The sequence below is a fragment of the Trichechus manatus genome, unplaced genomic scaffold, assembly GCF_000243295.1.
Source record: "Trichechus manatus latirostris isolate Lorelei unplaced genomic scaffold, TriManLat1.0 scaffold00025, whole genome shotgun sequence".
Lineage (NCBI taxonomy): Eukaryota > Metazoa > Chordata > Mammalia > Sirenia > Trichechidae > Trichechus > Trichechus manatus.
The window spans coordinates 15146524-15171620 of NW_004443961.1; the positions used below are offsets into that span (position 1 = coordinate 15146524).

General features: G+C 36.2%; 1 protein-coding gene across 7 annotated transcripts in view; it reads left to right on the top strand.

Annotated features, from left to right (window-relative positions):
- The window catches only part of CCDC171 (coiled-coil domain containing 171), a 299366-nt gene that overhangs the window by 180393 nt on the left and 93876 nt on the right, over positions 1-25097 (top strand). For 6 of the 7 annotated variants that reach the window (XR_002823592.1, XM_023728627.1, XM_023728628.1 and 3 more), the window contains 3 exons: positions 763-908; positions 2864-2918; positions 22435-22566. Coding sequence is in view for 6 of the 7 variants with exons in the window: in XM_023728627.1 (XP_023584395.1) it covers positions 763-908; positions 2864-2918; positions 22435-22566 (333 nt within the window). In the remaining variant the exon portion in view is untranslated. The remainder of the gene's footprint in view (positions 1-762; positions 909-2863; positions 2919-22434; positions 22567-25097) is intronic. The other variant, XM_023728629.1, reaches the window with a different exon arrangement.

The following is a 25097-nucleotide window of genomic DNA, read 5'->3' on the forward strand; positions in this document are numbered from 1 at the left end:
CAAATTTTATGCTTCATGACTAGAAAAATATGGCACATAAATATTTCTCAATGCAAGTATTATTTATACCTTTCTCTGTTAGTTGAAACTTGTTGATCACATTTGCGTTGCTATTCTTGACATTACAGTTATTTTCTTAGAAGCCAGTGAATTTTATTTTGGAGTCCAGTTTGTCCATTGAGATGTCTGTAACAATATGACTATTAAAAATATATTTAAAAGAAAGTAGTGGTACTTTTAAATCTTGTGTTCCCCACTCCCTTGTTCTACCCCCTTCTTCCCTGTTTCTCTCTCCCTCTCTCTCTCTCTCTCTCTCTCTCTCACACACACACACACACACGCATGCACATGCACACACACACACAACCTTTAGGCATATAATAGCTGTTATTTCAAATAGACTCTAAGTTTCGTGTGCCTTTTCCCCCTTGAAATGTTTATTTTTTCATTTTTAAAACAAACACAATTTGAGATTATGATAGTCAGATATTTTTAGGAAGAAAATTTATTTCCCTTGTGGTATTTTAAAAAATAAAATAGAGTTGTATTCTATAGCCAAACATCTTTCAAAATCTTACCAGTTCTATTATTCTAATTAGTAAGTATGTAAAATTTTTGTACAGAATTTGTTAAACCTTGATGTGTAATGACCCAACTCTACTTCTCAGTCAGTCTGTATTCTTCTTTGTTTAATAGCCTATGGCATAAATTGAAGTTAATTATCAGGGCTGACAAGTAACTCTGTTTTCTGCCGGCTTGCAGAGTCTCTCCGAGGCAAAGATGGAGCTGAGAAGAAAAGATCAATCTCTGCGTCAGCTCAATAGACATCTTACCCAGCTGGAGCAGGACAAGCGTCGGCTGGAGGAGAACATCCACGATGCGGAGAGTGCCCTCCGCATGGCAGCCAAGTGAGCATTTGGACCTTGGGGAGATCACTTAAAACAGACAAAAGATCAATTCTTACTTTCATGCTCCGGGTTTTAGCCCTGGATAATACAGTGTTAGAAAACAAAAGTACAGCTGTCTCTCTTTGAAATTCTCTGATATATCCTCAGAAAAGAAAACTCTTAACTCAACATACTAAGTGTACATTTTATTGAGAAACCACAGAAAAGTCTAAGTTGCTATATAGCCTCTAATTATGTGTGTTTTGGGCTCTGTGGTAGTGTTACATCTTTGAGCCCCTGTTTTTATTAATATGAAATGTAAGATTCTTTATTTAAAAGTTTTTCATAGTGTCTTCTCTCATGTATTCCTCATCCCATTCACCTCACTGCCTCCAAAATTTTGCTGTCGTATCTTATGATGTACTAATATTGCAAGTAATATTTTAATAAAGAAATGTTAGTATACAACCAGCATGTGTATCATGGCGTCTTTCTAAATGCAATAAAAAATGGAAAATTCATTTTAATTTCATAGCTGTGCATACTAATGTATTAAATAAAAAATATATACAGTTTTCAGCGTGAACTACTACGTAAATATGATGAGAATGTTTTTCCTTTTATCAGGTCATCAAGTTGATACACACTGTGAAGTTCAAATTGAATGGGTTCTTTTGGGAAGTTTTTTTTTGTTCCCCACGTCAAATATCATGGGCTACTTTAAGATAGTCCTTTGTACAACAGCACGACTAAAAGAAAATCTACTTAAAGATTTCAGAAACATCTAATTTTAATAATCCCAATGTTTACCAAATTTGGAATTCTGGATTCCTGTGCTTGCAGAAGTTTATATGTGAATTAAAAGTTTTTTTTTTTAATTTTTGAAAGAAACTCACTTGTCAAGTATAAAATATCATGAAATATGAATGTAGTCTATAAACTAGATCACAGAATGGGGACTCCGCAGTCTTAGGCTACCCATAAGCTTTGTCATTGACCTTGGGAGATTGCTCACACATAATGAAAAGCTGAATTGACACAAGGCCAAAATATTGGTGTGTTTAAACACTCACTAATAGTTTTTTGGAAAATTGTGAAGCTATGTAACATTGCACTGTACTAGTATATGTCATTGTCATCTTATAAAATATGTTTGACTAAATCAGTTTTTTATAGTCATTGTTGAGACTCAGTTTCCTCATGTCAAATGAGGGGCTTAGCCTACATAATTTCCAGTGCACCTTATAGCTCTGAAAATTCTGACGTCAATGAAACAGGATTATAAAACCCCTAGATTCGTATTTTATGTCTTCACAACGTTGCTGTCCGTTAGGTATCTGGGAAACTGTGACCATGGGTACGTGTTCTTATAAAACTAAAGAAAGCTAATTTGAAACTTGGAGAGCTAATACATTATTTACAGTTTTCAATTCATAATTTACCATTAAATTTTTTCATTTAAACTTTTAATTTCATTATTAAAGCCAAATTCAATGTACAAGACTGATAGAAAAAGCCAGAAACATTGTATATTTCTAGTCAAGTTTGTAGAGGTTTTCTGTGCAATTTTTATAGCACAAGTAGCCTATGTAGAAAGGAAAATATCCTTGTGTATATTTTGTATGGTCATTTATAATATATGCCCATTACTAAGATTTTAAAATTTTTTTCATTAGAAATCAAAAGAATAAAAGTTTTACTTTCTTCAGCATGTTTTTCATTATCAGTAATGTAATTGTGATTTCTTTTTCATTCTTTTTTAACTTTAAATAAATATACCTTTCAGTTTTTTTCCTCCTCTAATGTAGGACAGTAACATAACAGGATAGGACTAAACGTGGAAATATACTAGTGAATATAATCAAGTTTTACTTTTTTAAAAGGAGAATGATGATAACTAACCCTTAATTTTTTTTAACAAGGCTTAGTAAGGCTTGGGTTTTAGTAACACCTAATCTTTCTTTTATCTTTTCTAGAGACAAAGAATGTGTTGCTAATCACATGAGAATAGTAGAAAATATGCTTCATAAGGTAGTATAATTTTTCTTTAATATTAATCAACTTGTATGATGACTTGTTCTCTTGACTTTATTATTTTCATTAAAATTTTACAAAGTACTTTATTTTGTAATTTTCTCTAAAAATAAATGAACAAAAATATACTTTTACTGCTTTTCTTTATGGAAAATTTACATTATACAATGCTATATTTTAAACCTTTTCCACAGAATTCACTTATGTCCTTGATAAAATTACTAAAATAGTAGTTTCTCCAAACTGGTATAATTGCACTTGCATTATTTGTGGTCTTTGCTGAATGAACCAGAGGTCGTTTAAGCTTCTCACATGTCTCATAGTCATAAAATATTTGACCACACTGTCTAACCTCTTACCACTCTTAAACCTACTGTCCTGTGTATGTGTGTGTGTGTAGAAAGAAAGAGGGAAGAGAGAGAGAATGCGTACGCATGCACACGCACACGCTAATGTGTTGTTTTTGGCAGTACTTGTATACCTTAACTAGGTAGTAATATTTAAATTTTAATTTACCGTTCTCCTTTATAAATATGAAATAAAATAGAACAAAATATATAAGAATGTTGTCTTAGTTAGCTAGTGCTACTATAACAGAAATACCATGAGTGAATGGCTTTAACAAAAAGAAATTTATTTTCTCACAGTTTAGGAGGCTAGAAGTCCAAAATCAGGGTGTCGGCTCTAGGAGAAGGCTTTTTCTCTCTGTCTGCTGTGAGGAAAGGTCCTCATCAGTCTTCTCCTGGGCCTAGGAGGTTTTCAGCGCAGGGACCCCAGGTCCAAAGAATGCACTCTGCTCCTTGCTCTTCTTTCTTGCTGGCAGTAGGCCCCTCTCTCTCTCTGCTCACTTCTCTCTTCTTTTATCTCTTGTAAGATAAAAGGTGATGCAGGCCATACCCCAGGGAGACTCCCCTTACATCAGATCAGGGCTGTGACCTGAGTATTGTTGTATCTCACCCTAATCCTCTTTAACATAACCTAATCTTGCCTTATTAACCACAGAGAGAGATTAGGATTTACAACACATAGGACAATTACATGAGATCACAAAATGGAGGACAACCACACAATAATGGGAATCATGGCCTAGCCAAGTTGACACATATTTTTTGGGGGACACAATTCAATCCATGACATTGCACCCTTTGGCCCCCAAAAATTCATATCCTTGCCACATGTAAAACACTTTCATGCATCATATCATCCCAAAAGTCTTAAATCAACTCTTAAGTCCAAATTCCATTGTGGAGCAAAATTCTTCTTCATCTATGAACCTGTGAAATCTAGAATATAAGTTGTCTGCTTTAAAGTACAGTGGTGGAACAGGCACCAGGTAGATATTTCCATTACAAATGGGAGAAATTGGAGGGAAAGAAGGAATAAAGGGGAACCAAACAAGTCAGAAGTCCAGCAGAACAATTGACATTAGCTTTCAAGGCTTGAAAATAATCCTCTGTTCTCTGAGAACATCTAGGCAGTAGCTCTGCCCTCCAACTCTGGGTGTCGGTCATGCACTCTGGCTTCTGAGTGAGGCCCCTTGGCCCGAGGCTTCAGCTCTACCTTCCAAGCCCAGTGGGATGGCAACTCTGCTCCCTTGGATTTGGGTGGCCTTTCTCCTAGTCCAGCTAAGTGATAACCCTACCCCCTTGGCTGTGGCAGGCCCTGTTCTTCTGCCCCTTTGGCATGGTGGCCCTGACCCCTCATCTTTGAGCAGTTGATCTGACCCCATCCCCCTGGCACCTGTGAATGGAAGCCCCACACTCTGGAATCAAGTTGTGAAGATTTGACTCTTTGAAACCTAGGAGGCTATGGCCCCACCCTTTGAAACCCTAGAGGCCACGGCGCCACCCTTTAAAACCCCAAAGGTTGTGACCCTACCCTTTGAGACTGAGGCAGCTCTGCTTCCTGTGCTCCTTGTCTTTTCAGCTTCTGCTTCCTGGTTCCTTGGCCTCTTGGCCGAAAGGCACTAAGCTCTCTCGCTCTGTGGGTCATGGGTCAGCAAGCCTAGCTCTGCCAACAAGTACCCAGAGGAACCTCACTCCACCCGAAAGCCTCCTGCCCAAGGCACTCAGCTCTCTTGCTTCAGGTCAGCTCCCGGGCCATGTCGTGCTGGTTTTCTAGTTCTGCTCCCGCTGTTTCTCTGCCACTGCTTGTTGCCACCTGCACGGGCTCCGGTGTTACAGCTCTTCTCACTTCCTTCTGAGCCCTCACTAGAATTGCCTTTGATGTCCATAATTCCACCAACAGTCTCTTCAAGGCAATCTAGGCTTTTACCATTAGGCATCTTAAAACTCTTCTAGCCTCTACCCATTACCCAATTACAAAACTGCTCTGTAAGAGCATCAGCCCACTCCCGGTACCAAATTATCCTAGTTACCTAGTGCTACTATAACAGAAATGCCAGAAGTGGGTGACTTTAACAAATAGAAATTTATTTTCTCACGGTTTAGCAGGCTAGAAGTCCGAATTCAGGGTGCTGGCTCTAGGGGAAGGCTTTCTTTCTCTGCTGGCTCTGGAGGAAGGTCCTTGTCTCTTTGAGCTTCTGCTTCTGGTTGATCTTCATGTGGCTTGTCGTCTCTCTACCCCCATCTCTGCCCTGCTTGCTTGTTTAATCTCTTTTACATCTCAAAAGAGAGTGACTCAAGATACACCCCACACTAATCCTGCCTCATTAACATAACAAAGACAACCTATTCCCAAACGGGATTATAACCACGGGCATTGTTGTTGTGTGTCATTGAGTTGATTCCAACTCATAGCGCCTCTCTAGGATGGGGTAGAACTGCCCTGTAGGGTTTCCAAGGCTGTAGTCTTTACAGAAGGAAACTGCTACATCTTTCTCCCCCAGAGTGGTTGGTGAGTTTGACTCGCTGACCTTTCAGTTATCAGCCAAGCTCTTAACCACTGTGCCACCAGGGCACCTTACCACAGGCATAGAGGTTAGGTTTTAAAACACATATTTTGGGGGGACACAAATCAACCCATAACAAATGTATTAACATAGAAATTTATAATATTAGAATATTTTATTATTTTTCAAATTTGATTACCTCTGTATAATAAACTTGCACTTTTAACGTAATGATTAATAGCATAATAAGAATATTACGATATTAGTAAAAACAGTATATTAGCTATCTATATATTTTGTTAGCACCCCAGAGTCAAGGATGTGTTCAATTTTTCATTATTTAAAAGTAGAGAGATGTTATTTATGTTTCTATTATTGTCTAATAGGAATTTTGTTGGAAATGCAAACACCTAGCAGTTTTTAGATATGTGGAATTTATGAATTAATCATATTTGGAATAATTTTGTGAATCAAATTTATTATGTAATATAGTTTTGTAATTTACTTTAAAAATAACCCAAAAAGAACAGTTTTGCAGGGATATTAGGTAAACATTAGCAAACTAGTATTTAATATATGAGCAATTGGAAGCACTGGGCCTCTATTCTTTTAGATGTTGAAAGTGTCTGGCATTATTTCATACCTCTCACTAAAACATTAGTAAAAAAATCTAACATTTTGAGTGCTATTTATTTTTAAGAATATTTGTTTGAAACTATGATTTCTCCCTCCCTTCATTCTAAAAAAACTTGGTCAGTCAGTATTGTGTAAAAAATCACATCAAATCCGTGTATGCTACAAATCTGAAATTTAGGTTTGTAGGAAGAGAGATTTTTGGGTAGATTATTCTATTTGGTGAGACTTCGGATTGTTATTGTTGTTAGGTGCCATGGAGTCGATTCTGACCCATGTGTGCAGAGTAGAACTGCTCCAAAGGGTTTTCAAGGCTGTGACCTTTTGGAAGCAGATCGCTAGGCCTGTCTTCCAAGGCACCTCTGGGTGGGTTCGAACTGCCAACCTTTCGGCTAGTCATACGCTTAACCATTTGTGCCACCCAGGCACGCCTATACGTGGCATTACCCTTTTATACAAATAGTGTTGGCTTTAACATACAACTGTTCGTTCATCTTCCCAGCTGGAGGAAAAAAATGTTGGATAGCAGCCGTCTTGGGGAATGGACTTCTGATGTCAGGGAAAAACAGTCGTCAATGTGAAATACAAATGCTGTGACTTCTCCTTTCTTTATGAGAATAGTAAAATATATATTTTAACTGTAGTGAAGACTGATTACAACTGGACAGTTAAAATCATACAATTTTTCAGTTACAATTTATCTTTTGATTTTAGCATTATATGGGAAGAAGTCTGTAAAACTGGTCCACAGCCAGTGTAGATTTACTTTTGTTTTATAACTTTTTCCCTTAAGATTTAATAGCTAATTTATTTGCATTTATGTCTTCAGAAATTTTTAGTGATGTAGTGGTTTTAAATTGTCAATTACTTTTCAAGTTTGAAGTGAATTCAGGAGAGGCTAATTGACCATTGGGGCTAATTCTTTTTCCTACCGACAGTGGATGAGGATGAGTGGGTTACAAGGAAGTGGCCCAGAGAATCCCTCTCAAACTGTCTGTGGAGTGCACGCCCACATGTCTTCATGCCAGAGTTTACGGGTTTATTTTTCTGACTACCTTGAACTTCCAGTGGCATTTTACCATCTTGGATAGTTAGTATAGTATAGGGGGAGGGTCCAGGCCCTTTTATGGTGCAGTAAAAGTGGTTGTGGTTACTCTAAACTCTTTAGCAAAGCTTACTGTAAATAGTTAAACAGCATGATTATATTTCTTACTTCAACACATGCATTTTCAGTGCACCAGTTGTCCAAAAATAAAACTTATTTTTATCTGCTGCGTTGAATGTTAATACTAACGTTTGACAAAATAATCAAATAAACTTGTTTTTATGTAGACATTGTATCCTCCCTTGCATTTTAGAGACCTTAAAAATATTTGAAAAGCAATTACATTTTGTTGAGTTTTATTGATTTCTAAACTTGACACATTAAATTCAACACTTAGAATCCTAAAACTGTATTATGCAAAGAGGTTGACTAGATATTATTTTTTTAAATCTCATTTGGGATTGATAATAGCATTTAATAAGGAAGGCCAAACTTTTTCATTTAAAAGCATATAATTCTTAAGATCTGTCTACATGGGATCACATTGACAACAGCAACTCGAAAGATTAGATAGGCATCTTAGGGGGCAGTGAGTTTATGTTAATGGGGGAGGAACAACTCAGAAAAGGAGGGTGAGAATGGTTGTACAACTCAAAGAATGTAATCAGTGTCACTGAATTGTACATATAGAAATTGTTGAATTGGTGTATGTTGTGCTGTTTATACTCTCAACAAAAACAGAATAAATTATTTTTAAAAAGGATATAATTCTTTTTTGAAGTAGTAAAAGTTTTATTTTAATTGTATTTAAATATATATACATATAAAATTTATGCCATTTTTTAACTGTAAGTCAGAATTTAAGATTTTATTAAGATGCTTTTTTTGGCCAATTTCAAGTTACTGGAGTTAAGAAAAAATAAGAACAGGAGAAAATAAAACTGTTATTATCACAGTTTTCCATGAAGTATATGTTTTATACACACACTTCTGTATTGAGTTGAATTCTAACTGCTTTTTATTTTTTGGAGAGACTATAACTATTGAACTTTATTTGTTATTGTTGTTTGATTTTTCATTTAAACCATTTTAAAGTGTTCAATTCAGTGGCCTTTAGTACATTCATAATGTTGTGCAACCATCACCACTGTCTAATTCCAGAACATTTCATCACCCCAAAAAGAAACCCTATTTCCATTAAGAAGTCACTCCCCATCTTTCTCCACCTCCTCCCATCCCTGGCAACCACTACTAATTTGCTGCCTCTATGGATTTTCCTATTCTAAGTATTTCATATACAGACAGTAATACAATATTTGTCCTTTTGTGTCTGGCTTCTGTCATAAGCATAATGTTTTTAAGGTTCATCCATGTTGTAGCATGTATCTGCACTTAATTCTTTTTTATAGCTGAATAATATATTCCATTGTATGACTATACCATGTTTTGTTTATCCAAGGCTGTAAATCTGCTTTATGGAAGCAGACTGCCACATCTTTCTTCCACAGAACACTGGTGGGTTTGAACTGCTGACCTTTCAGTTAACAGCCAAGGCTTAACCACTGTGGCACCAAACCCACTGTCGTCGAGTTGATTCCAACTCATAGTAATCCTTTAAGACGGAGTAGACCTGCCCCTGTAGGGTTTCCAAGGCTGTAAATCTCTACGGAAGCAGACTACCACATCTTTCTCCCACAGCGCATCTGATGGGTTCAAACTGCTGATCTTTGGTTAGCAGTCAAGTGCTTTAACAACTGCATCACCAGGGCTCCTGACTGCACTACCAGGGCTTCTATATTTTGGATACTAAATCTTTAACACATTTGTGCTTTGCAGCTGTTTTCTACTATCTGTAGGTTGTCTTTTCACTGTCTTCATAATGTCCTTTGATACACAAAAGGTTTTTTTTTTAATGAAGTCCAATTTATCTATTTTTTTTGTTGTTGTTGCTTATGCTTTTGATGTCATAGTTAAGAAACCATTCCTAATTCAAAATCACAAAGACGAACCCCTGTTTTCTTTTATGTGTTTTATAGTTTTAGCTCTAAGATTTAGATAATTAATCCTTTTTGAGTTAATTTTTGTATGTGATGCATGGTAAGGGGTCTAACTTTATTCTTTTGCATTTTGGCTAACCAGTTTTCCCAGCACCATTTGTTGAAAAGACCATTCTTTCTCCACTTAATGGTCTTGACACCCTGGTTGAAAATCAGTTGAAAATCAGTTGACCATAGAGTTATGGCTTTAATTCTGGACTCTTAGTTCTATTCCATTGATCCTGTCATCTGCAAATAGAGATAATTTTACCCTTCTTTTCTAATTTGGATGCCTTTTATTTCTTTTTCATGCCTAACTGCCCGTGCTAGAACTTCCAGTACAATGTTGAATAGAAGTGGTAAGAGTGGACATCCTTGTCTTGTTCCTGATCTTAGGGGGAAAGCATTCAGTCTTTAACCATTATGATGTTACCCTTTATCAGGTTGAGGAATTGCATTCTATTCCTATCATGTTGAGTGTTTTTATCATGAAAATGTTTTGGATTTTGTCAAATGCTTTTTCTGCATCAGTTGAGATGACCATGTGTTTTTTCTTTCTTCATTCTATTAATATGGTGCATTACATTGATTGCTTTTTATATATCAAATCACTCTTGCTTTCCTGGGATAAATCCCACTTGGTCATAATGTATAATCCTTTTAATATGCTGCTGTATCTAGTTTACTAGTATTTTGTTGAGGATCTTTGCATCTATATTTATAAGGGATATTTATCTGTAGGTTTCTTTTCTTGTGCTGTCTTTGGTATTAGTAATACTGGCCTCATAGGATGAGTTAAGAAATGCTCCCACTTCTTCTAGTTTTTGGAAGATTTTGAGAAAATTGGTGTTATTCTTTAAACACGTAGAACTTATCAGTGAAACCTTCTGGTCCTGGGCTTTAGTTTTTGGAAGTTTTTTGATTATTGATCCAGTCTCTTTACTTGTTACAGGTTTATTAAGATCTTCTATTTCTTCTTGAACCAGTTTTGATAGTTTATATGTTACGAGAAATTTTTCTATTTCATCTAGCTTTTCTAATTTTTCATAGTATTCTCTTATGATCCTTTTTTTATTTCTGTATGGCCGATAGTAATGCCTCCACTTTCATTCCTGATTTTAGTGATTTAGTCTTTTCTCTCTCTCTCTTTTTTTTTGTCAGTCTAGCTAAAGATTTGTCCATTTTGTTGATCTTTTCAAAGAACCAGCCATCCTAGTGGGTGTGAAGTAGTATCATTGTGGTTTTGTTTTGCATTTTTCTGATGACTAGTGATGTCGATTATCTTTTCATGCGCTTATTGTTCATTTGTATATCTTTCTTGGAGAAATGTCTGCTCAGATACTTTGCCCCTTTTTAATTGGGTCATTTGGTTTTTCATGATTGAGTTATTAGAGTTCTTTATATATTCTGGATACAAGTTCCTAAAAAGATATAAAATAAACCTGCAAACTCTGGCATGAAGACTGGTGGGCCTACACCCTTCAGCATACCTCCGATATTACTGATAGTACAGACTTTCAGGAATTAAGATTTTCTTTAAATAAAGAGCTCCCTCAAACATGCTTAAATTTTTATATTATGTGGAAAAAAGAGAAGGTAGAATAATTATATACAAATAATTTTCAGCCAAGATAATTGCAGCGTATGTCTGGGTTATTTAGGATTGTGTATGAGAAAATTAAATGAAGTAATTATATATTGGGTGGTGCAGTAGCTAAGAGCTTGGCTGTTATTCTAAAGGTTGGCAGTTCAAATCCACCAGCCACTCCTTGGAAGCCCTATAGGGTAGTTTTACTCCGTCTTATAGGGTTGCTATGAGTCGGAATCAACTGGATGGCAACGGGTTTAACCAAATGCCTAACAGAGATGTCTTGGTTTATGCAACTGGAAGTGGAAATGAGAAGATTTAAGTAAAATTGAAATGTAGTGAAGAATCTGAGAATTTTCTGTAGCAACTTTTTGTTTAATTGGGTGGATGGCTGGGTTCTGGAGGCATTTAGAGATTGCTTGGGCCCTACAAGTTTGGAGGGATTGACTAAAGTGCTTCCTATGTGTGATCTTGGTGTTTTATGAACTTTTAAAGTGGTTGATTAATGAAAACCCTCACTGACAAGTATTAAGTAGATCATCTAAAAGCTGAAACAGAAAATCATAATCCAGAAGCCTAGACTCTAGAAGACCTTGCATCTACAAGTCCTTTAAATGTATCAGGCTGAAATGGCACCAGAAAGAGAACTAGAAAATCACAGGTGCTTTGTTGACACAGTTTTAGATTTATTTCTTCAGTAAAATTACTTTATAGTGCTAATCCATCATAAAATACAACATTTAACTATAAACAGTTTAGTTCAGTAAATGCTTTTTGAGTGCATATTATGTGCCAAGCACTGTACTAGCCTCTGGGGGAAACGATATATAAATATATATGTATATATATGTATGTGTGTGTGTGTGTATATATATATATATATATATGTATGTATGTATATATAGTACCTTTCCTTCAGGAGGAGAGGGAAACAGATAATTTCAGTATACCATGGTAAGTATATATCCGTAAGATGAAGTTCTATGTCTATTTAGATAAAATCATTCATCTGTGAGGCAAATTTAGAAAACATAGAGGCTGGGTGAAAGTTCCTTAGAAGAAAATAATGCCTAAGTGGGATCTTGAAAGTAAGGAGAAATGGGAAGGGCATCCTAGCAGAGAGCAAATGCATGGAAGTATGGACAGCCATATGTCCTTGTTCAGCATTAAGTTCAAAGAGAGTACAGGAGATGCAGCTGAATGGGGCAGGTAGAAGCCAAGTCATGGAAGAGTTTTTTCTTTTTCTTATCATGGGGGCGGCGGGGAGTCACTAGGGTTTAAGCCAGAGAGTATCATGGTCAGATTTCCTTATTGAATTTCAGCTGTGGAGGCCAGATTTGCACACTGGGTGCAGCGAGTGAGGAATGTCGTTTTAAGAAGCATGAGTCTGTAAACAGAGAACTCTGTTAGGAGGCTGTGAGGGCAGTGGTGGTTCAATGGTAGAATTTTCACCTTCCATGTAGGAGTCTCAGGCTCGATTCCTGGCCAGTGCACCTCAGATGCAGCCACCACCCTTGCCTGTCAGTGGAGGCTTGCATGTTGCTGTGCTGCTGAACAGGTTTCAGTGGAGCTTCCAGACCAAGACAGACTAGGAAGAAAGGCCTAGCTACTTACCTCCAAAAAACCAGGCAGTGAAAACCCTGCGGATTACAACAGTCCGATGTGGTTGTGCATGAGGCTGACTCAAGGGCAGCTAACAACAACAACGTTAGGAGACTACAGCATTAAGCTAGATGAGGGCTGGTGAAGGTTTGAACCAGAAGAGTGATGGTAGGAGGCGTCAAAAGGAAAGAATAGGAAACTTTTTTAAGTACAGTGGCATATGGGGAAGAAAAGGGGCAGGAGAGGATGATTCCCATGATGGGGCAATGCCATTAACCAATGTTGTTAGGTGCCGTCAAGTCGGTTCGGACTCATAGCGACCCTGTGCACAACAGAACGAAACACTGCCCGGTCCTGTGCCATCCTCACAATCACTGTTATGCTTGAGTCCATTGTTGCGCCACGGTGTCAGTCCGTCTTGTTGAGGGTCTTCCTCTTTTTCGCTGACCCTCTACTTTACCAAGCATGATATCCTTCTCCAGGGACTGATCCCTCCTGATAACATGTCCAAAGTATGTGAGATGAAGTCTCGCCATCCTTGCTTCTAAGGAGAATTCTGGCTGTACTTCTTCCAAGACAGATTTGTTTGTTCTTTTGGCAGTCCATGGTATATTCAATATTTTTCGCCAATACCACAATTCAAAGGCATCAGTTTTTCTTCGGTCTTCCTTATTCATTGTCCAGCTTTCGCATGCATATGAGGTGATTGAAAACATCATGGCTTGAGTCAGGCGCATCTTAGTCTTCAAGGTGACATCTTTGCTTTTCAACACGTTGAAGAGGTCTTCTGTAGCGGATTTGCCCAGTGCAACGCGTCTTTTGATTTCTTCACTGCTGCTGCCATGGGTGTTGATTGTGGACCCAAGTAAAATGAAATTCTTGACAACTTCAATATTTTCTCTGTTTATCATGATATTTGCTTATTGGTCCAGTTGTGAGGATTTTTGTTTTCTTTATGTTCAGGTGTAATCCATACTGAAGGTTGTGGTCTTTGATCCTCATCAGTAAGTGCTTCAAGTCCTCTTCACTTTCAGCAAGCAAGGTTGCATGATCTGCATAACACAGATTGTTAATGAGTCTTCCTCCAATCCTGATGCCCCATTCTTCTTCATGTAGTCCAGCTTGTCTGATTATTTGCTCAGCATGCAGATGGAATAGGTATGGTGAAAGGATACAACCTTGATGCACACCTCTCCTGACTTTAAACCATGCAGTATCCCCTTTTTCTGTTCTAACGACTGCTTCTTGATCCATATACAGATTCCTCATGAGCACAATTAAGTGTTCCAAAATTCACATTCTTCACAATGTTATCCATAATTTGTTATGCTCCACACAGTCGAATGCCTTTGCATAGTCAATAAAACACAGGTAAGCATCTTTCTGGTATTCTCTGATATTGGGGATACAAACAAATAAAAGAAGGGACTTTTTTAGTAGAGAGAAAAAGGGAGACAATGATGAGTTTTGTTTTAGAGATACCAAGTTTAAGGTAATACACAATAATCAGCAGGATATATGTCTAAACCTCAAGGGAAAAGTCAGGGCTAATGATAAAGGTTTGAGAATGATTGACATAATACTTTCTGGTAAAGAGAGAAGGTGGTACAGCAGATTGACAGGAGAAACAAGACATTGTAGATAAATGTGAGGCTAGAAAGTATATTTTGAAAGATTAATTTTAACACTAGAGTTTGACGTCCTTGAGGGATGGAATTCTGTCTCCTTAATTTTTATGTCCTCCACATTCATCACAGTGCCTGGTACCCAGTAGGCACTTAATGAATAGTTGTTTTCAATACTTTTACCATTACATAGTCTTTAAGTGTAACTAAAGCTATGTCTAGATTCCAATGGAAGTCTTGCTGATATTGTTGCCTGCTTTATTATTTGATTACTAAAAACAGCATCTGTGTTTACTTTGCCTAATCAAGAGCTAAAGCAGAGCCTAAATTCAATTATAAGAATGTCTCTAGGAAAAAGAAGTGTGCTAACAGAGAATTTATAGAGAATGGCCAGTTTGATTCCTGTGAAATAGAGGGAGAGGTGATTACTTCTCTTCCTAGAATGGATTGTGGAATAGAATAAACAGGATATGACAGGTGAAGACAGTCAAATCTTTAAATGTGATTTTATAATTTTACCTTAAAAATGGTTAACCAGAATAATAATCTTACATGGTCATCTTTGATTTTTATTTTTCAGTGCATTATAAGGAGTAGAAAGCACATATAATAAATTTTAATTTATGAAACTGACAGTATTTTAAAAGTTGAAACCTGATCTTCTACCCCTAAAACCCCAGTTTTTAGTGGTTCATTAATGACTCTCTCAGTGTTTTTTATGGTCTTTGAACTCCTCTCCATTCCTACTTTCTTGGTCCTGGTTCCTGAAGATCAGCTGTGCAGGACATACAGGTGTTAGCACAGCTGGCTTGCTGATGACAACTCTGTCCATATAGCTGTCTTGTGTGTCATCATTCATATTGTTCAGTGTCATTCTGACCTAGCCAAGCTAAAAATGGCACTCCAGCTCAAGAGGGATTTAAAAACCTTGACAAACTAAAGATAAGACACTGCAGAATGTCATGTACATGTACTTAACTGTTTTTAGCTTAAACCCATCTAACTAATTTTGGCATGCATCTGTTTTTATCCTTTGAAATAATTTACCCTAGGAAAGAAAGTATCTCTGTGAGGACTAGAAAAATAAGTAAAATTATTTCTCTATTCTCAAGTGTGGGTTTTTGTGTTTGTTTAGATAGCTCAAGGTCATGGTAATCTGTTTGTGGGGTGCATTCTATGATAGATAGCCTACACCACAGATTTATCATGCTGGCTAGTGTCTTTATAAGATGTTCACGATTAAATTACCCTACTTCCCAGCTCAGTAATTTGATTCGAGGGGTCAGTTTTTCAGATCCTTAATTGGGATGTAACCAGCTTGATAATTTGATTCAGGAGATCAGTTTTTTTCAGTTCCATAATGGGGATGTAACTATGATTTGTAGGATGGTGGTGGCAGATTTTGCCCTCTTATTTGGTGACAGCAGCTGGCAGTCATTGGAGAGTTCTGGCTCTGCACCAGAGATGTAGGTAGTGCTTGCTACAGAGCCCTTGTGGCGCTATGGTTTAGAACTCGGCTGCTAACCAAAAGGTGGGCAGTTCAAATCCACCAGCCACTCCTTGGAAACCCTATGGGGCAGTTCTTTTCTGTCCTATAGGGTCACTATGAGTTGGAGTCCACTCGATGGCAATGGGTTTGGGTTGGTTTGGTGCTTGCTACAGTGTTAATATAGTGCCTGCTTCTGTTGAGAGAGGGCCAAGGGCTCAATCCAGCAGGTTTGGAGCACAGCATGTATCCTGGGACGTTGTAGTTTCGGGATCTTCCATGAGAGATTGTAGCCATTGTATGAGGATGATTGCTGCGCAGGAACATGCCTCTCCGTATAACTGTGTGTGTATGTGTGTGTGAGAGAGAGAGAGAGGGAGGGATGGAGAGAGGAAGAGAGAGAAAGCAAATGAATGAATATGCATGAGAATGCCCAGAAGTTTAGCAAAACTACTGTGGAAAATTAAGACGTTTAAATAGTATTCTGTAGTGTTTATCCTAAAACTACTCCATAGAACTTACACGTTTTTCCTGTGATTGCCAAACAAGGGCAAAGAAAGGGAAAAATTGTTTCTTTTTAGTTCAGGAAATGGAAGAATTACAAAACCGTAAACAATTTCCCCACTTATTAACTGTCCATATATAGATATTAAGAGGCATTATTGTTTGGGCTGAGAACACTAGAATCAATATCCTCATATTAGCTATGCCAATAGCTATTTCACAAGGTGGATGACAAAATCAAGTGAGGCAGTGTAGCTACTTCTTTGAAAAGTATAAACTACTTTTGAAAGTACTACCAGTATTATTACTAATACCAGTAGTGCTGTAATCCATCTATCCATTTCATTAATAGTAAAAGGAAGTGTAAAAGAAGGTGGTAAATATCCATTTAGATGTGACTATCAGATTCTTAGTAAAGAGCTTGGCTGCTAACCAAAAGGTTGACAGTTTGAATCTACCAGATGCTCCTTGGAAACCCTGTGGGGTAGCTCTACTCTGTCTTATAGGGTTGCTATGAGTCGGAATCGACTTGATGACAATGGGTTTGGTTTGGTTTTGGTTTATCAGATTTTTGGAAGGAGGCTTGGTGGCAGAGTGGTTAAAACGCTCGGCTGCTAACTGAAAGGTCAGTGGTTCAAACCTACTAGCTGCTCCGCAGGAGAAAGATGTGGCAGTCTGCTTCTGTAAAAGTTACAGCCTTGGAAACCCTATGGGGAAGTTCTACTTGTTCAGAATGGACTCAATGGCAACAGGTATTTGGATCAGACTCTTGCCTGTCATTTCTACTGCACTGACAACTCTGATCCCTGCCTCAGTCACTGGGCACATATCAGAGTCCAGGAACTGTCTAAATATCTTTTTAAAATTGTTCTTTCTTCTGCCCTGTAGACTTTGTGAATTTGGAATGACGTTCTTATTTGCTTGCACTAGGAGCTTCTGTGTGCATAATGGTTTTCTTGCTACTAGTGTTATTACAGAGCATATACTTAATGCAGGCTGATTCCCTTCTGTCTCCATTCACAACGCTGTGCAGTGTGCCTGTTCTACTTCTTTAACCAAATGTTCTGTTGTTTAGGTATGGGACTGGGTGGTCAGTAGTTACACTAGAAGGAAATTTGCTCTATGTTAGCCCCAGTAAAGTTGTATACTAGACTGTGTGAAATGTGGAAAATACACCAGGAGATAGTACACTTATTTTATGAAGCACTAGAAAAAAGGAGCCAAAAAGTGTCTGTGAGATGGCACCCTGTGTTGGCAGATAAAAGGCCGACTCGTGAGAAATCGTTTATCAGTTCTTTGGTGAGAGGTGGTCATTTTAAAAAACTTTATAGATTGTGAAACATATTGATAGTCTTTCCTTCAGTATCTCTAGGGCAGGAATTGTCAAACTTTCTCAGTGAAGGTCCAGATAGTAAATATTTTAGGCTTTGTGGACCATAAAGTCTCTATCTCTATAGACAACAGATATAAATGGGCGTGGCTATGTTCCAATAAAACTTTATTTAAAGTAACAGCTAGTAGGCTGGATTTGGTCCCTGGGCTGTAGTGAGTTGACCGTTGCTCTAGTGAGTAGGATGAAAAAAAACGAGAGAGAAAGGAAAGCAACGAGGACTGAATGGAAGTGGAAGTATGTGCAAAAGTGGGGAGTAGGACAGAGGACAGCAGAAGAGTGGAGGCAAAGTAAAACATGAACATAGGATGATAAGAATGGAGGTTATAGGAAACATCGTAGAGGTCTGTATTTGTATGGGCATGTCTCTGGTAAGAACATTTATTTTGAAGCATTGGAGGCCATAGTTGTTGTTGTTAGGTGTCATTGAGTTGGTTCTGACTCATAGCGACCCCATGTACAACAAAACGAAACACTGCTTGATCCTGAGCCATTCTCACAGTCGTTGCTATGCTTGAGCCGTATGTTACAGCCACTGTGTCAATCCATCTGTTGAGGGTCTTCCTTTTTTTCACTGACCCTCTACGTACCAAGCATGATGTCCTTCTCCAGGGACTGATCCTTCCTGATAGCATGTCCAAAGTAACATGGCTGTAGTAGACTGGAGTAAATAAAATAAAATGGTAGATTGGAGTAAATAAAATTTTGAACTGATTAAGAGTATGAAGTGAAGACCTAGTATCACTTGCTTTTCCTAGATATTCAGGATTAGACACCCCGTATATCTTCTTTTTTGTGTTCTTAAATTTATCTTAGTTTTTTACCTAAAACCTTTACTTCTGTCTTGGTATCCTATTGATAAAATCATGACTAGTAACACATTTCATGAATTTTGTTTTTTGGTTTTTTTAATTGGAAAATTAGGTCCAGAGAGATTTATAGCTGTGTATGATAAAACATATAGGTCCTCATTTTGAAAGGTGAACAAGTTTTCTTTAAAAATGGCTTATTTAAGTTCCATAGTTGATATATCTAGCAGAAATAGCTTTTTGGTGTTATGGAAAATTTATAAAACAGAGTGGTGGCTTGCGAGTAAAGGCTGTTTAGAGGAATAGGAGCAATACAGCACTGGCCTTAGGACTCACTTAAATCTGGAACTAGATTGTTATAATAAAGTAAATGTATACTTTGTAACCCTGATGTTTTATAAAGTTTAACTTATTTTTCTCTTTTTTTTATGGCACATGTGTTAGAAAGGCTTGCTTTCTGAAAATATGTAATAAGAAAGGGACAATGTAAACTGGTATTTCTAAAAGTAACAATTTTAGAATGCAACGGTGTAGGTATTTTTTCTTTATTCTTTGTCAAAATGTTATGAAATTTACAGGTTTATTGAATGTTATAAAAATGTATACAATTTGAAAACTGAGATTTATATTGGGAAATTTTGTGAAACATTAATTATATGTTAAAAATGAACTGTTAGCTACTTTAAAGTAGAAAACCGTGTATTTTTATTGCTTATATCTATAAATAAATCACAGTGAAAGGAATATAGAATCTTAATTATATGATGAATAATGATGTGCTATAAACAGAATTAAAGACTAACTTTTGAAATAATAATTTAGAATTAATTTGAAATTATAATTTAATCCATAATAGGTTACTGGTGGTTGTTTTAATCCTAATTCACACTGAAGTTTGTACTTTAAAAGGTGAATCTACTTTTAAGAAGAAAATAATTTTGCTATCTATTATTGTGACTTCAAAAATCTTTTGACAGTAAAGAAATTTGCTGTATGTTCTCAATCTTGAAAAGAATCATTTTGAATGTAATAAACAGTATTTCCTAAAGAAATTCCACGTTATCTCTTTTCTGATTTTAGTTACTTTGTTCTCAGCCTGTCCTCTTTTTCTTATGAACAGATTTAATGCATTACGTTGAGTCATCTTTCTTACTGTTCTTCCTTGTTTAATCTGTTCCATTCATCCTTATTTACACCCTGAAATTCATACTTGCCTTCTCCTTCTTTCTGACCAGCCTCCTCCCCGTCAGCTCTCATTCCTTCCTGTCCCTTTGCTGCACCGTGTGCTCTTTGCTTGTCATAGTGTCAATGTTTTGTGTTCTCGCAACATGATGCTTTTACTCCCTTTTTCCATTAAAAGAAAGTAATTCCTAGCCAATCTTTTTTTAAGACTTAAAAAAAAAACAAAAAACTTTCTGTCAGTGTTTGGAGAACATGTTAGTATTTACTCTCAAGGTTTCAGTTTAATTTAAATTGGAGGAAATTTTAAATGTTAGTAGAGATTTTTGTGATATTGCTTCCATTATATATCACAGGGCACTGTCTCTTGCTGACATTGTCTACATTCAGCAGATAATTTATAATGAAATGAAAATATTAACACATGCATATTTTGCAAATAATGCTGTAATTATATCTGTTATTAGGTTAAGCAAAAACAGCTGCATTTTGAGTTTTTTTGTCTGTCTAAAAAATTATTTAATAAGGTAAGTTAAATAATGTTGTAGAGAAAATGTTGATTTGACAATAAATCAAAGTTTTAAATGACAAATGCCCCAGCCTAATATTGTTCATAAAGTTTATTTAGAGAATATAAAATGTTGCTCACTGTATGTCCAGCTTCACAGATGAAGTATGGAGCCTGGTATTAATTGGGTTAAAGGACCTCCAGTGCTCGAGCTGGGTTGTGGGTTATACCTACATTGCTTATAGTTTTTTCTCCCCCCTCTTTGCCCATATTAGCAATCTGCTTTTGTACTTTGACATCCAGGATTTCCCTAGTGAATTTTGTCACAGAAAAAAGAGAATCATCAATATCGCAGTTAAACTTGACTTTCAAAGCTAATAGTGTCTCATTTGGGGGCTCAAATTTAATAAATTTTCTTTGATTCTGGGTGAGTTTTTAAACATCAAACAATGAATTGGCCAGGGTGCAGTAAAATATTTAGATCTATTGACTATGGTTCAGAAGGGTAGAAGGCAAAACACTAGTGGTTTGATGTTGATAAATTCTCAGTACCTTAATCCACATTAATGTTTTCTTTTATCTGTGTGCGCATCAGTGACAAAAAAAGCAACAGAAGGTACCATACATATAAAATATAAAACCTAAAGCAAATATATTTGTAAAATATGATTTATCTTGTTATGTTAAGTAAGTTTAATAGCATTCCCATCCTGAACTGAAGACTCTAGTGAATGTTTGCTATGGATAAATATAAAGAATTATGACTACAGCATACTTACAGTACTCACCCTATTATAAAAATTGCACTATAGTGTCTGTTTTTGCAGCCACTGGTATTGACAGAAATTCTTCAGATCAACTTGGTAAATACAAGGGTTTGTATGCCCATAGCTTGGCATGAACAATTAAAGATGTCACCATATGTTTGTGTGTATTTGCTAGTTTTGTGGGATGTGTACATTTCATATACAGTTCATTCACATACCAGGAAAGAATTCAAAGTTTTACAAGCTTGCCCAAGTAGAACAGAAAAACGAAGGGGAGGTTTTCTATCTTATATTACTGCCAGGTTGCATTTGAAATTGCTCAGATGAAACTAGAGATATAAACACATTTATTTAGGCAATTGGTGTTATTTTTATTGTTTTCTCATTTTTGACCTTTCTACCTCAGAAAAACTCTTTATATCCTGTGTCTTTGAGCTAGTTCATAGTATTTATCAAAAAATATATATGCTATCAAAGAGATAAATTATTAAAATCTATTCAAGTGTAAGGCAAGTTAGAAAATATGCCTACATATGAAAAATCCTATCATTAAATTATGTGATTAAAAATGAAAGCTTACTTGTCATAAATGCAAACTAAACTGTGGAATTTTAAAGCTTTTACTAAGTTTAGAAATTAAAAACAAAACTACCTGTTTCTGAACCTTTCTTCATATCCGTTTGTATGCTTTAGGGAGCATTTTCTCATTTGTCCAGAAGGTGGCAGTGTGATATCAACTGCATGTGATCTCTTTACTGGCTAGAGAATCGGTATTTCTTCTACATTTGTGATGTGTTTGTATTGTTACCTTTCTGAATACTTAAAATATAGTACAAATACTACTGATTTTATCTCAGTGTTATCTTATTTAGAAGTTGTGTGACTGAGTTGTTTACATGTATTTAATCGTTAAGACTAGAGTTTAAAAAAACTACTGTAATTTAAGAAGAGTAAAAAAGGCGAACAAACCTCTTACATTTCAAAAGTATCCTTTTGTGTTGTGTATATTTGTTTTTATTCCAGGGTTCAGATCATTGACATTTTCTTTTCAAAGAATAATGCCTAATAACAATCTTATCCAATGTGTATCAATTAATATCAGTTAAATTAAGAGTGTTATTAGGAAAATGATAATTAGGGGACTGCTGTTTGTTTTCAATTTTGTGGATATTTTTTCCTCCTTCCCTTTTTATTTTGAAGGTGCAACTCTGAAAAAATGATTTGAAACCTCTTGATCAGAAGAGCTCCAGTGACTCTTCTTCCCCTCCCTCATTGCAAGCAGGAGGATGCTTTTTCTTCTTAACATTCTCCCCCAGCACTCTGAATTAGAGATTTATTTGCAACGAAAAATCAATTAGTCCTAAATTTATTCATGGATTTCAGGTCCAGCGATCAATGCAAGTCCACTCAGTGGGCTCAAGGGGACCCAGTTCATCCCAGTTAATGTGTCTGAAGGGGAATTACCATTGATGCTGTTTTTTTCCCTTTAGGTCAGAGATCAGATCTTGCTGTCACGGACTGCGGCAAGTAGGAATGACTTCACCCTGCAGCTACCCAAACTGCACCTGGAGACCTTTGCAATGGAGGGGCTCAAGGGCGGGCCAGAGGTTGTAGCGTGCCAGGTTAGAGTCTAAATAACATTGTTTGCTACTGAGACATGTAGAAAAATAAATTGCACTAACTGGAGAGAATGGAAGCCTCAGAGTATTGCGAATAACAACTTAAAGGAGATGCAAATACATTTTTATTTTTCTTCATTTTCCTTCTATTATGTAATGCTGTATTTCACAAACAATTTTTTTTCCTTTAAAACCTAGAACTAGCCTATTAAATAATCCAGCAAAGAATTTTTACTTAGGAAAAAAATACGTGTTTTATAGCTAAGTCAGTATTAAAAGAACATACTTTTCTATCAGCAGAGAACAATAAGATACTAGGCTGTTATCTCTCTAAGCTAGTCTCAATTTGTTGTTCTTGTTGTTTTAAAATAAATCACTTTAGATAAAATTATCAGAAGAAATACCCAGAATTTTAAAATGTTAATTCCAACGTAAATCCAACATTTCTTATGTGGTCATTTAATTTCAGCAAAACTGGAACCTAACTGTACTTTGCATTGAAGGATATTTTACCCTTTACTATTTAGTTTAAATGGCTATTAGATTGGGCTATTTCATTTATAAAGCTCAAAACTCCAAATCATAAAACTCCAAATAACTTTTGAGTAAACTTAATAAAGAAGCTTCTTTTGAGAAACATTTATTTTCAGATGCTATAGTTATCTTTGTATTCTATGTCACCGTTTTACTGTTATTCTCATTTTTTTCCTTAGGGTTAAATTATTTTTTTAACTGGACAGAACAAATTTCAGTGTATGCTTTATTCTTCTTTTAATACCCATGTCTTCATTAGGGAAATACATGAACATTATGTAAATTGTAGGAAGCCTGGTATTCCAAAAGAGATTGCCCTTGTTCAGTAGGACTTTAGATTTTTCAGTGTACTTAAAAGAGAAACATTCCTTAAAACTCACTCTGTTTCATGTTTTGAGGTTTAAAATAAAGGGTTTCTTTTCATTTTTCAGTTTCTTATCTTGTGAAATTTTTGCTTTCGTACAGAATGAATGTCAGTCCTAGTAGGACTATGTTAATTTCTTCTACATACTCCATATCCTCATTTAACTTATTAATACCCAAATTAATAACCTATAAAGAAAAAATACTGTTTATTTCATTAGATTGTCCACCAGTATATCTAAAATATATATGTAAAACTAGGCATAAAATATATTTATGTTATAGGCCAGAATATTGTACCGTTTTGTAGTAAAAGATTGAGATGTATGTTTTAAATTTAACTATCAGTATTTGTAAATTCATTGTAACCATTAACACAATATGATTTGACACTTTTCAAGCAGTTACAAAATAATCCTTTACTTGACTATCTTAATTCAGAATCTAACAGGGCTTAGTGCACACACACCAACACAATTGGTAATATACTTTGAAAAGAAAGGTACTATATTAATTGACAACATTAGTTAAACTAATAATAGCTACCATTTGAGTGAGCACTTACCATGTACCAGGCACCATGTTTAGCTCTTTGGATACATGATCTCATTTAATTCTCACAATGAGCCTGTCAAATAGATGACATTATCTCCATTTTACAATTGAAAAACAACAATAAGAACAATAGCAACAGGTAGAGAGGTTAATTACTCTCCTCAGATCAATGGCAAGTAAATGGCAGAGCCAAGAACCTGGACTTAATTCTAGGTGTATTTGACTGTAAAGCCTGAACTGGTAAATGGGATGCAATAAAAATCTAAACATCTATGTTAAATGTTAGGAATAAAACCTTAGGAATCTATAATGGAGTTTTTCTTCCATTTACTAGATACTAATTATACATCTGTGTATGAGGTAGGTCATAATTTATGCTCTATTGTAGATAAGAAGTTTTGTTCCCATGTAACCATTTGACAGGTTAATGATGGAATATTATGGAACTCTACTTTTCACCTCTTTGCAATATAAAAATAGGGATACATACTATGGAATTCAGCATCTGTATAGCTTTGTGCTCTAACTTGGTGCTGATGAAGCAGACTATTCAAAGAGTGCATGACTTTTGATTATGAGGAGAGGATCACTATGCAGGTGCAGAGGTGCATGAATTTTAGCCAACCTCCCCAAGTATCATTTAGAGCAGTGGAAGCTGAAGTTTTCCTAGATGACCACTGTCTGTCTTTTCCAAAGGAGCAAGCTTTATTATAGACGTAATCCTGGATAGAAAGGAGACCAGTGGGCACTATTGAAAATCTTAGAGGGTGAGTGGATTACTTATTCTCTCTGCACCCAAAAGAGTACACGGCTGATGCTTTCCTACGGGAGAAAATTCAGTCCAACTTGGCTTTGAGATCTGCTAGCTTTTAGCCACAATTTCTTTACCTGCAAAAAAAAGGTAACACCACCGATTCTCAGACTTGTCCAAAAAATCCAAACTAAACCCATTGCCATCAAGTCAATTCCAACTCATAGTGACCCATTGGACAGAGTAGAACTGCCCCATAGGGTTTCCAAGGCTGTAAATCTTTACAGAAGCCGATTGCCACATCTTTCTCCTGCCAAGTGGCTGTAAGTTT